We start from the raw sequence: 12,769 nt of genomic DNA on the forward strand, positions 1-12,769 counted from the left end.
ATATTTGGGGCTTTGTCTTATATAGGCTCCTATTACCCCCCACAATGTGTCCCGATTTTTCACACTTGCTGTCTGGTCACCCTATTTCATCTGGACAGCTCAGGGAGGGTATTTGGATCCCCCCAGCCATAGGGCATCACTTTGTCACATAAGTAACACTTCCGTGGGCCCTGTGTGGGTTTAGTCCCCTCTGCCCCCTCCTTTTCCCCAGGAACAAACCGAGGATCCCCTTTTACTGCAGGCGCTTCCCCTTCCCTGTGGGCCCCGCACTCTAGGAAGGGGAGCACTTGGAGGTACCAGTGACCTGCTTCGGCAGCTGCTTCTACTGGGGATTTCTCCCCTGCTGCAGCCCCCATCTCCTCCCAGCAGACCTCAAAGAACCGCTCCTGAGCGAACAGATCCAGTTTTTCAAATAACCCACCGCTTAGGAACATGTCCCGTGACCTGGGCCAGGGCAGGGGATTGTCTCCAGCAGCCTCTGGCCAGTCCCTGCCCCACGTTCCCTCGCCCCGCGGCAGATGGTCCCAGCCAGCAGCCGGGCCTCAGGGGGGCAGCTGGGCCCCCCCACGGCTGCTGGCGCTGGCGGCGCAGGGGCGGGGCCCTTGGAGGGCGGGGAGGGGCTGGAGCCGGCGCGTCCCGCAGCGCCCAGCGAGTGGGGCGGGGCCTTCCCGGGCCAGCCCGGCCCCCTGGGTCCCAGCCCGGCCCGTGCGCGGGGCGTGTCCCAGCTGCAGCCCCGGGCGGGGAGCGGGCAGAGAAGTCGCTGCCCGGCTGGAGGAAGCGGCCGGAGCCGGAGCCGAGGCCGAGTCCGGCGATGGCTGCAGCGGGGCCGGCGCAGGTAGGACGCGGGGCGGGGACTCCCCGGCCGGGCACTGGCTGGTCCCGGCTGGGCGCCGAGGGGGGCCGGGACCCGGGTCTCTCCCGCGCTAGTGACCCCGGGGCTGGGGGCGGCGCTGCCCCGGGGCAGGGAGCGGCAGGGCCCGGGGTCCCGCTTTGCACCAGCGCAGCCCGGACCGGGGGCTGCAGCAGCCGGAGCGCTGGGGCCGGGGAGCGGCTCGGGGGTCCCTGGGCGCTTCCCGGGGGCTAGGCAGGGGAGGGTCCTGTGGCAGGACGGACCTTAGGGAAAATGGCCCCGCGCAGGGTGGGGAGCGGGAGCGGGGGAGATGCGGCGAGAGACGGGGGCACCAGCCGCGGGGCGGGAAGTCGCTGCCCAGAGGAAGCAGTTGGAGCCGGAGCCGAGCCCGGCGATGGCTGCAGCGGGGCCGGCGCAGGTAGGACGCGGGGCGGGGACTCCCCGGCTGGGCACTGGTCCCTCCCGCGATAGTGACCCCGGGGCTGGGGGCTGCAGCATCTCCCGGCGGTGGCGCTGACCCCTATCCGCTCCCTCCCACTTCCTGCCCCCCAACTCCCGCCCCATCCAACCCCCCCCCCCCGCCTTTACCATGCTGCTCAGAGTAGCAGGACTGGCAGCCCCCCCCCGGGCCCAAGCTAGCCACTCTGCTGCGCTGCCCAGCAGGAGCACACAGCCCCCCTGCCCACGGCGCTGGCGGCAGGGCGAGCCGAGGCTGCGGGGGACGGGGGCTCAAGGGCCGTAGTTTGCCCACCTCTGTTCTAGAGAGTCAGCTGAGGTTTTTTTGTTTTTTCAGAAAGATAGTGAGCATTGCTGGCACACGATGGCATATCGCATTGGTAGATGTGCAGGTGAACGAGCCCCGGATGGTGTGGCTGATGTGATTAGGTCCTATTATGGATTCATTCCAAAACCAGTCGGAGAACACTTCAATCTCTCTGGTCGCTCAATAACAGACCTCAAAGTGGCAATTCTACAACAACAAAACTTCAAAAACAGATTCCAACCTGAAGCTGCAGAACTGGAATTAATTTGCAAACTAGATACCATCAGATTAGACCTGAATAAAGACTGGGAGTGGTTGGGTCATTACAAAACCTAAACTTAAGTTCCCTAATACTAATTTCTCCCTACTGTTACTCACCCCTTCTTGTCAACTGTCTGTAATGGACCACTCTCTTACCACTTCAAAAGTTATTTTTCTTCCCTTGGTATCCTGCTGTTAATTGATTTATCTCCTTAGACTGACCTAACACTCGATAAAGCAGCCACCATCCTTTCATGTATTTCTACCTGCTCCTGTATTTTTTACTTCATTCATCTGATGAAGTGGGTTCTAGCCCAGGAAAGCTTATGCCCAAATACATGTGTTAGTCTCTAAGGTGCCATAAGGACTCCTCGTTTTTTATAAACTGAGTTGTGTCACTAGCATTCTTAACAGCCTCATTCAGTTCTTCTAAAATTGGCTTTGACAGGGACAGGCTTATAAGGCTTTCTGCATGTTGATGCAGTCCAGAGGCATGGCGTTTTGCAGCCTTTTCATATAGGTTGTCAGTATTGGCTTGGCCTTAGTTGATCAGTCTGGCAAACCAAGCTCCTCCACTTTTATTATATAAATCCATGGTATGCCCACATCTTGAATACTGCGTGCGGTTCTGATCATTCCCTCTGAAACACCTGGAATAGTCATGGTCATAAGACAGGATACTGGGATAGATGGACCGTTGGTCTGACCCAATAATGCCGTTCTTACATAAAAATAATTATAATAATAAAGTTTAGTATAGAAACTCCCCAAGATAATGACCTCTTGAGATCGTGATGATGTGAGATAATGACCTTGGCAAATAATGCATTTTAAAAATCTTGGTCTACTACGAAACATATATTTATATAAGTTTCCCAGTCACAAATCTAGCATTCTGTAGCGAAGTCACTAAAACATAGTCCAATGCTCTGGCGGCTGTTGTTTGTCGTGCCACCGTTCACTCTGCCGCTCCGTCCCCAATGGCCCTGCACTGTCACCTTCTGCTGCCACTGACCTCTGCGAGTCCGTCTCTTGCGGTTCCACCCGGCTCTCAGTGATTTGATCTCTCGGGAGGGACGGGGGGGGGGGGAAACTCGCTGCTAGTGCAGGCTGGGCTGTCTCTTCCACAGAAATACTGTCCCACAGCAGGTCTAAGCACTTAGATTTCAGCTCTAGTGGTCACTTATGAAGCCCAATCAGCTCTCTCTCTAAACAGCAGAGGGGGCAAGTCAAAGAGTGCCTGTGACTCTTAGAGCCTACACCACCAAGCAAAACACCTGTGCCCCACCCTCTCTCTCTCCACTAGGATCTGGCATCCAAACCTCCTGCTTAGGGAGTGCAGCTCAGTTGAAGATGACCAGTGCTTAATTTGTAATGAAAGAAGTGCTGGGGCTCAAGCAAGTTTGTTATTTTCATAAGTGATGTGGGAAGCCCAGAGGTCCCAGGGCTATGAACTGCCCAGGGGCCTCAGCCCTGGCAAGCCCTAGCACAAATGAAGCACTGAGGGAGACCCCCTCATTCAGGCAGGCTAAGCACAGTTCTGCTGCCCTTTACTCCTACGATAAGGATAACAACATTTCATGACCCCCACAGTTAATACTTAAGTGATTTGTAACCAACACCAGCCAAAATTGATCACTTGGGCAGCACAGCTCTTTCTGCCGGATATCTAGGCAGAGTAGGTGAGTTCATGTAAATACAGTCTGGTCCTGAAGCCTTCGCCCCACCCCTGTGCGACGAACTGGGACTCTTTGAATGCTGAGTGGGGAGTGTTGGTTGGGAAGGCAGGGGAGTGTGGCTAAGATGGTCTGCATGGGGGGATGGGAGACTGGCCTTAAGGGAGAATACCTGAGCATGTAACATGAGAACCCAGGATGGGGTTAGAGGCCAGGTGACACCTTTGCCTGGGAAACTGAACAAAGGCTGGGGAGGAGGACGCTGGGGGAGAGAGAGTTTTCAGGTGCTGGCTGGTAATGGAGGGAGCCCGGACGGGGCTCTGCCCCCACCCCAATGGGCCTGTGGTGCCCCTGGGACCCCAAGATGGACCTAACTGAGGGGGGTCCTGTTGTCTGTACCTGCAAGACCTGTCTTGGACCGTGTTCCTGTCATCTAAATAAACCTTCTGCTTTACTGGCTGGCTGAGAGTCATGGTGAATCGCAGGAAGCCGGGGGTGCAGGGCCTTGTGTCCCCGCACACTCCGTGACACCCTGGCTCATCGCTAGCTATCGGGGAGAGCTCATTCATACCTTGCTTACAAATCATCATTTGAAATTATGAGGTAGGCCAATATAGCCGAAACAAATGCGCTGACATTGTCCTAAATAACAACTGTGTGAGGAAGCTAGTCTTGTTTCATACTTTTAAGCCCATTATGCTTTCTCAGGTACAAGTACTTTCTCATACACTGTGTATGCTTTTAAAGTGTGTATTAATGTTTCAATTTCAATTCAAATTTCCAACCAACGACTAAATTGGCAACACTGCATGTAACTGGGGGTGTGTTGGGGGAAATTCAGGGGGGGCCTAGGGAAATCCCTGCCCTGAGGTCCATGGGGGAGCTAGGTGGGGTGGTGGAGTCTCCCTGGGTCACAGCTGCTGGGCCGGGGGTTCCCTGGGAGTCGCTCCCCTAGAAACCGCGTCCCCTGCTGAGACTCCGGGCTGGGGCTGGAGCGGAAGGTGCTGAGTGTGTAACGCTTGTGCCAGCAGCTCCAGGTGGCGTTTGAGGACGTCGCTCTGTATTTCTCCCAGGAGGAGTGGGAGCTCTTAACCCGGCCAGAGAAGCAGCTGTACCAGGACCAGATGCTGAGGAATTACCAGGCCCTCGTTTCCCTGGGTAAGGACCTATTTATCTTTACTCACAGCTGTGAAATGTCTGGGTTCCCTTGACGCCTCAGCTGCCATGCGCCACCCAGCAGCCAAGTGGTGGCAAATGTCAGCAGCTTTCAGAGCCTCAGGCTAATGTTAATGTAACCTGTTGACTTGCGTTATGTATCTCAGTCCTGGCACAGAGGTGGTTGCAAACAGCACATGAGCAACAACCTCTTCCAGGAATCCCAGCCCAGACACCAATGGCAGCAACTCTGCCTCAAGAACTGACTATAGTTAGACAAATAAGGCAGGGAGAAAATCCTCCTGCAGCACCTCCCTCCCCCCTCCCAAAAAAAGAATGAACATCATACGTTTAACAGCCGCACAGTTGAACAAATCTTGCACCCTATGCAAAAGAACTTATAGGCCTGTGTAACTGTGATGCCTGCCATGACTCAACCCCCACAGCAAATTGAGAAGGGTCATAGACGTTGCTGCTTCAGAATATGAACTGAACTTGCCTGGTGGGAGACGGGACAAAATCTCCTCTAAGAAAGTTCAAATTCATTATTCTCCTGCTTGGGATCTCTTGCGTTTCCTCTCAAGCAGCGTCTGAGATTGGGGCCTCGTTGTTCCAGGTGCTGCGCAGACAAACACTGACCGAGGTCGGGGCCCTGTTGTGCTGGGCTGCACCAACATATAAATGAGTCCCTGCCTCCAAAACTTTAGTAATAAAACAGATTCTTTCTCCCCAAACAGGCTGTTCAGGTTCTACACCGGACTTAATCCACCGGATCGAGCTAGGGGAGGCAGAGCTCTGGATCTGGGATGCCGAGAACTCCAGGGAAAGCTCAGGGTCTGAAAGCCTGTCCTCGGGTGAGTCATAATAATCCAATCCCTTCTGATTTACACACCTGCTAGTGGAGGGCTCCTTAATGTAAAAGGCAAAGGCAGAGTGAGATCCACTGGCTGGGAACACAAGCAAGACAAACTGACACTAGGATTTAGGGGCCAGTGTTTATCTGGGAGAGGAATGATCCATTGAGAGAGCTCCCCTCGGAAGAGGGTGGATTCTCCATTACTGTGAGTCTGTCAATGGAGACGGGGCGTCTCTTTCTCCAAGCCCTGCTCTAAGGCCTGGTCTACACTACGACTTTAATTCGGATTTAGCAGCGTTAATTTGAATTAACCCTGCACCCGTCCACACAATGACGCCATTTAATTCGAAATAAAGGGCTTGTAGGGACGCATAGCTCCCGAATCGCTAGCCCACAGGCGCGGCAAACTGCTCCCATGGCTACGAGGCAGGAGTGACCTTCAATCCAGCGTTTGTGTTTGGGAAACTTATTTGGCTGATTTGATTGTACCCTCGCAGCTGGTGTTCACGCGCTCAAGAGATGGGTTCGTTATCTTATGTGCATGTATACTGCCTGGCTTTTCTATGCGCAGGAATGTAACCACTAAAAAGAGTTGTAAACAAAGTAAGGAGAGAAATAAAAACCCCAGGAAAGTTTTCCTGGGAGGCTTTTTGCAAGAGGCTTTTGAAGCTCTCTAGCTACCAACAAACCTGGCGTTCTGTTTCCTGCGTCGTCACCACAGGGCTCTTTAAATCGATTTCTGTACTCCACCCCGACGAGCAGAGTAGTGCCAAAATCGATTTTAGCATTTCGAATTAGGGTTAGTGTGGCCGCAATTCGATGGTATTGGCCTCCGGGAGCTATCCCACAGTGCACCATTGTGACCGCTCTGGACAGCAATCTGAACTCGGATGCACTGGCCAGGTAGACAGGAAAAGCCCCGCAAATATTTGAATTTTATTTCCTGTTTGCCCAGCGTGGAGAGCACAGGTGACCACAGATAGCTCATCAGCACAGGTAACCATGCAGTCCGAGAATCAAAAAAGAGCACCAGCATGGACCGTACGGGAGGTACTGGATCTGATCGCTATATGGGGAGAGGATTCAGTGCTAGCAGAACTTCATTCGAAAAGACGAAATGCCAAAACTTTTGAAAAAATCTCCAAGGGCATGATGGAGAGAGGTCACAATAGGGACTCAGATCAGTGCCGCGTGAAAGTCAAGGTGCTCAGACAAGCCTAGCAAAAAACAAAGGAGGCAAACGGTCACTCCGGGTCAGAGCCGCGGACATGCCGCTTCTACGCTGAGCTGCATACAATTCTAGGGGGGGCCGCCACCACTACCCCACCTGTGACCGTGGATTCCAGGTCGGGGATAGTCTCATCAGCTACACCTGAGGATCCTGTGGATGGGGAAGAGGAGGAGGAGGACGAGCTTGCAGAGAGCACACAGCACTCCGTTCTCCCCAACAGCCAGGATCTTTTTCTCAGCCTGACTGAAGTACCCTCCCAACCCTCCCAAGCCAGTACCCAAGACCATGACCCCATGGAAGGGACCTCAGGTGAGTTTACCTTTTAAAATATAAAAATTGTTTTAAAAGCAAGCGTTTTTTAATGATTACTTTTGCCCTGAGGACTTGGGATGCATTCGCGGCCAGTACAGCTACTGGAAAAGTCTGTTAACGTGTCTGGGGATGGAGCGGAAATCCTCCAGGGACATCTCCATGAAGCTCTCCTGGAGGTACCCCAAAAGCCTTGCCACAAGGTTTCTGGGCAGTGTAGCCTTATTCCGTCCTCCATGGTAGGACACTTGACCACGCCATGCTTGCAGCAAGTAATCTGGTATCATTGCCTGACAAAGCCTGGCAGCGTATAGTCCCGGTGTTTGCTGGCATTCAAGCAACATCCGTTCTTTATCTTGCTGTGTAATCCTCAGGAGAGTGATATCGCTCATGGTAACCTGGTTGAAATACGGGAACTTAATTAAGGGGACAGAGGTCGCCGTTCCTACTGGGCTGTTTGACTGTGGCTGAAAAGAAATCCTTCCCTGCAGTTAGCCAAGCGCAGGGGGGGAAATTGGCCCTGAGCTTTTCACATTTGGCTAGCAGGGATCTTCCCTGTTACCAGCCATGTGGTGGGGGGAGGGGTACAGCGATCATCCCAGAGAATTCATAGTGGGAGGGGGGGAGGCGGGGGGGGTTAGTTTGGTTCCTGCAGGGATCTTCCCTGTTACCAGCCACGCGGTGGGGGGAGGGATAAAGCGATCATCCAGAGAATTGGATGGGGGGGGGGGGTTAGTTTGTTTTCTGCTGCTGCTGAAAGTTAACAGGAAAACCGCAGTACTCAACAGGCTTTGCTTGGTATGTGGGAAAGGAGGGCGCAGAAGCCGAAAGACAGTGGCTTACCATGGCCGCATGCAAGCCGAATTCTGTTGCCCGGACCTGTGATCTCTAGCAGCAAAGCCACAGGCACTCAATATTAAGAGGCAAAATGCGACCTTGCACAGAAATCACATGTGCTATATAATGTGAATAGTGTTGGTCACCGTGAAAGAGTATAAGCATTGTTCTGCAAAATGTATCTTTTAAAAAAATTCTCTCTTTTTTTCCCTCCCTACAGCAGCTGCAAATTCTTCAAGCCTCCCTCCTCCGTCCCGAAGGCTATCACAGATAAGGCGTCGGAAAAAGAAGACGCGAGACGAGATGTTTGCAGAAATCATGGAATCCACCCGCAGTGACAGAGCTCATCTGAATGAGTGGAAGGACACGGTTTCAAAGTATAGGAAAGAAGCCAGTGAACGTGAGGAGAGGAGGGACCAACGTGAGGAGAGGAGGGACGCTCGAGATGAGAGGTGGCGGCAGGAAGATCAGAGGAGGCAGGATGCAATGCTGGGGCTGCTGCGTGAGCAAACAGACCTGCTCCGGCGTCTGGTGGAGCTTCAGGAACGGCTGCAGGAAAACAGAGTGCCGCTTCAGCCCCTGTATAACCCCCCTTCCCCCTCCCCATGTTCCATATCCTCCTCACCCAGACGTGTAAGAACGCGGGGGGGGAGGCTCCGTACACCTTCCCATTCCACCCCAGTGGACAGCCCAAGCAAAAGGCTGTCATTTTTTTAACCTTTTTTTAGTGTCCTTTTCCTTCCCACCGATCCTCCTCCCAAACCCCACCCGGGTTCCCTCCCTCTTTTTATAATCTATTAATAAAGAATAAATGATTTTTAAATGATAGTGACTTTATTTGGTTTGAAAGCAAGCTGGGGGAAGGGGGAGGGTGGGTTCCTTACAGAGAATGAGTCAATAAAGGGGGCGGGTTTTCATGAAGGAGAAACAAACAGATATTTCACACTGTAGCCTGGCCAGTCATGAAACTGGTTTTCAAAGCTTCTCTGATGCACAGTGCTTCCTGGTGTGCTCTTCTAATCGCCCTGGTGTCTGGCTGTGCGTAATCAGCAGCCAGGCGATTTGCCTCAGCCTCCCACCCCGCCATAAAGGTCTCCCCCTTACTTTCACAGAGATTGTGGAGCACGCAGCAAGCAGAAATAACAATGGGGAGATTGGTTTGGCTGAGGTCTGAGCGAGTCAGTAACGATCGCCAACGACCTTTTAAACGGCCAAATGCACATTCTACCACCATTCTGCACTTGCTCAGCCTGTAGTTGAACAGCTCCTGACTCCTGTCCAGGCTGCCTGAGTATGGCTTCATGAGCCATGGCATTAAGGGGTAGGCTGGGTCCCCAAGAATAACTATTGGCATTTCAACATCCCCAACGGTTATTTTCTGGTCCGGAAAGTAAGTCCCTTGCTGCAGCCCTTTAAACAGAGTAGTGTTCCTGAAGATGCGAGCGTCATGAACCCTTCCCGGCCAGCCCATGTTGATGTTGGTGAAACGTCCCTTGTGATTCACAAGTGCTTGCAGCACCATTGAAAAGTACCCTTGCGGTTTACGTACTGGGTACCCTGGTGCTCCGGTGCCAAGATAGGGATATGGGTTCCATCTATTGCCCCACCACAGTTAGGGAATCCCATTGCAGCAAAGCCATCCACTATGACCTGCACATTTCCCAGAGTCACTACCTTTTGTAGCAGCACCTGAGTGATTGCTTTGGCTACTTGCATCACAGCAGCCCCCACAGTAGATTTGCCCACTCCAAATTGATTCCTGACTGACCGGTAGCTGTCTGGCGTTGCAAGCTTCCACAGGGCTATCGCCACGCGCTTCTCAACTGTGAGGGCTGCTCTCATCTTGGTATTCTGGCGTTTCAGGGCAGGGGACAGCAAGTCACAAAGTTCCATGAAAGTGTCCTTACGCATGCGAAAGTTCCGCAGCCACTGGGAATCGTCCCACACCTGCAACACTATGCGGTCCCACCAATCTGTGCTTGTTTCCCTTGCCCAGAATCGGCATTCCATGGATAGAACCTGCTCCATTAACAACATGATCTCCAAAGCACCGGGGCCCGCGGTTTGACAGAATTCTGTGTCCGTGTCTGTGTCCATGTCCTCATCACGCTTGTCGCTTTGCTGCCGCTGCCTACTCGCCTCGTTTTTCTGGTCCTGGCTCAGCATAAACTCCACGAGAACGCGCGAGGTGTTTACAATGTTCATGAGTGCTGTCTTGAGCTGAGCGGGCTCCATGCTTGCCGTGGTATGGAGTCTGCAGTGTTCACCCAGGAAAAAAGGCGCGAAATGGTTGTCTGCCGTCCGTTGCTTTCATGCAGGGAGGGAGGGGTGAGGCTGTACCCAGAACCACCTGCGACAATGTTTTTTGTCCCATCAGGCACTGGGATCTCAACCCAGAATTCCAATGGGCGCGGGAGACTGCGGGAACTATGGGATAGCTACCCGCAGTGCAACGCTCCAGAAATCGACGCTAGTCCCGGTACTTGGACGCACACCGCCGAATTAATGTGCTTAGTGTGGCCGCATACATTCGACTTTATACAATCTGTTTCCCAAATTCGAATTATATAAATTCGGATTAATCCCGTAGTGTAGACATACCCTAACTCAGCCAGCAGTTACTGGGCTGGAGGCAGGAATGGCTGGGGGAGATTCTCTGGCTGGGATAGGCAGGAAGCCAGGCTGGATGCACTCAATGAGCCTGTCTGGCCTTGATATCAATGAATCCTAGAAATCATAGAAATGTAGGACTATACGGGACCTTGGTAGATCATCTAGTCCAGTCCCCTGCACTGAGGCAGGACTAAGTATTATGTAGTCCATCCCTGACAGGTGTCTGTCTAAATTGTTCTTAGAAACCTCTAATGACAGAGATTCCACAACCTCCCCAGGTAATTTTTTCCAGTGCTTAACTACTCTTACAGTTCGGAAGTTTTTCCTAATATCTAACCTAAATCTCCCTTGCTGAAATTTAATCCCATTGCTTCTTGTCCTGGCCTCAGTGGATAAGGAGAACAATTTATTACCCGCCTCTTTCTAACAACCTTTTAGGTACTTCAAGACTGTTATCAGGTCCCCCCTGAGTCTTTTCTTCTCCAGACTAAACAAATGCAATTTTTTCAATCTTTCCTCATGGGTCATGTTTTCTAGACCTTTAATCATTCTTGTTGCTCTTGTCTGACCCTCTCCAATTTGTCCACATCCTTTCTGAAGTGTGGGGCCCAGAACTGGACACAATACTCCAGTTGAGGCCTTACCAGTGCTGAGTAGAGTAGAAGAATTACTTCTCGCATCTTGCTTGCAACACTCTGGCTAATATATCCCAGAATGATATTTGCTTTTTTTTCAACAGTATTCCATTGTTGACTCATATTTAGTTTGTGATCCACTATAACCCCATATGGTTTTCTGCTGTATTCCTTCCTAGGCAGTCATTTCCCATTCTGTATTTGTGTGATTTATTATTCTGACTTAAGTGTAGTACTTTGCATATGGTCTTATTTAATTTCATCCTATTTAATTCCAACCATTTCTCCAGTTTGTCAAGGTCCTTTTGAATTCTAATCCTGTCCTCTAAAGCACTTGCAACCCCTCCCAGCTTGGAATCGTCCATAAACTTTGAGTGTATTCTCTGTGCCACTGTCCAAATCATTTATGAAGATTTGGAATAGGACAGATACCTGTGGAATCCCACTCGATATGCCTTTCAGCTCATTTTTGAACCATAATAACTACTCTGAGTGTGGTTTTCCAACCAGTTCTGCACCCACCTTATTTGCCTAGGCTGCATTTCTCTAATTTGTTCATGAGAAGGTCATGTAAGACAGTATCAGAAGTCTCACTAAGGTTGAGCTGTGACATGTAATGCTTCTTCCCTATCCACAAGGCTTATTACCTATCAAAGAAGGATATTAGGTTGGTTTGACATAATTTATTCCTGACAAATCCAGGTTGACTGTTACCTAGATGAAATAAACTAATAAGTGCATGCAAATAGAATGTTTGCTTATCCATTATCTTTCCAGGTACTGAAGTTAAGATCAGGGCTGGCTTTAGGTTTTTTGCCGCTCCAAGCAAAAAAAAAATTGGTTGCTCCCCACCCCAGCCCTGGGCTACCCCCCGCTGCCGCCTCAGCCCTGGGCTCTCCCTCCCCCCACCTGCACCCCCCTGCTGCCCCAGCCCTGAGCTCTTCCCCCCACCCACACCCCGCTGCCACCCCAGCCCTGGGCTCCCCACCCCCAACCTGCATCTGTTGTACTTAAAGTACTGCACAGGATCTTTTCAGGGGGAATAAGGCAGAACACCACATTTATTAGTAATACATGTATTAATTAACATTGTATCATATGCATATGATATATTAGACTTACACGCTCTCTCTCACACTCACACACAAACACACACACACACTCCGTCTTGTTGTTGTTACCAATTAGTTGCTCCCCTTAACTGCACTGGCCAGGTGAGTTAGATGGGGGAGGGGTGGAGCCGGGCTTCTGCTGATCCAGATCGATGCTCCCATGTGATAAGATGAGACCCGGGGTCCTCTGCAAGACACCTCACTTTTATAGCAGCTTCCCTCTCATGCAAATCTATACCAGATTCAAAATCTGTGTCTGTGTCCATGGGGCCTTTGTGCTGCTTCCTTCTGGGTGTTGTCCCAATGCTACAAAGAGGGTGTTTCCAAAAGAAGGTGCTTGCTTCTAACCCCCAAGGCTGTCAGTATGTCTGCTCTTCTTTAGTGAGCCCACTTGACACGTTTTATTGTCCTTGGGTCTGGCTCCCAGCCCCTCTCCAACTATTGCAGCTGTTTGGAGGTGCTGCCTTCCAT

The 12,769-nt window shown here is 51.7% G+C and overlaps 1 protein-coding gene across 5 annotated transcripts in view; it reads left to right on the forward strand.

The window, feature by feature from the left end:
• The first annotated feature begins 614 nt into the window (after nucleotides 1–614).
• The window catches only part of LOC101945592 (adenylate cyclase type 10-like), a 105,721-nt gene continuing 93,566 nt past the window's right edge, over nucleotides 615–12,769 (forward strand). For 2 of the 5 annotated variants that reach the window (XM_065594218.1, XM_065594220.1), the window contains exons 1-3: nucleotides 615–835; nucleotides 4,582–4,708; nucleotides 5,443–5,559. In XM_065594218.1, the coding sequence (XP_065450290.1) occupies nucleotides 812–835; nucleotides 4,582–4,708; nucleotides 5,443–5,559 (268 nt within the window). In that variant the 5' untranslated portion in view covers nucleotides 615–811. The other 3 variants (XM_065594216.1, XM_065594217.1, XM_065594219.1) reach the window with 2 other exon arrangements.

Source organism: Chrysemys picta, chromosome 4 (genome assembly GCF_011386835.1).
Source record: "Chrysemys picta bellii isolate R12L10 chromosome 4, ASM1138683v2, whole genome shotgun sequence".
NCBI lineage: Eukaryota > Metazoa > Chordata > Testudines > Emydidae > Chrysemys > Chrysemys picta.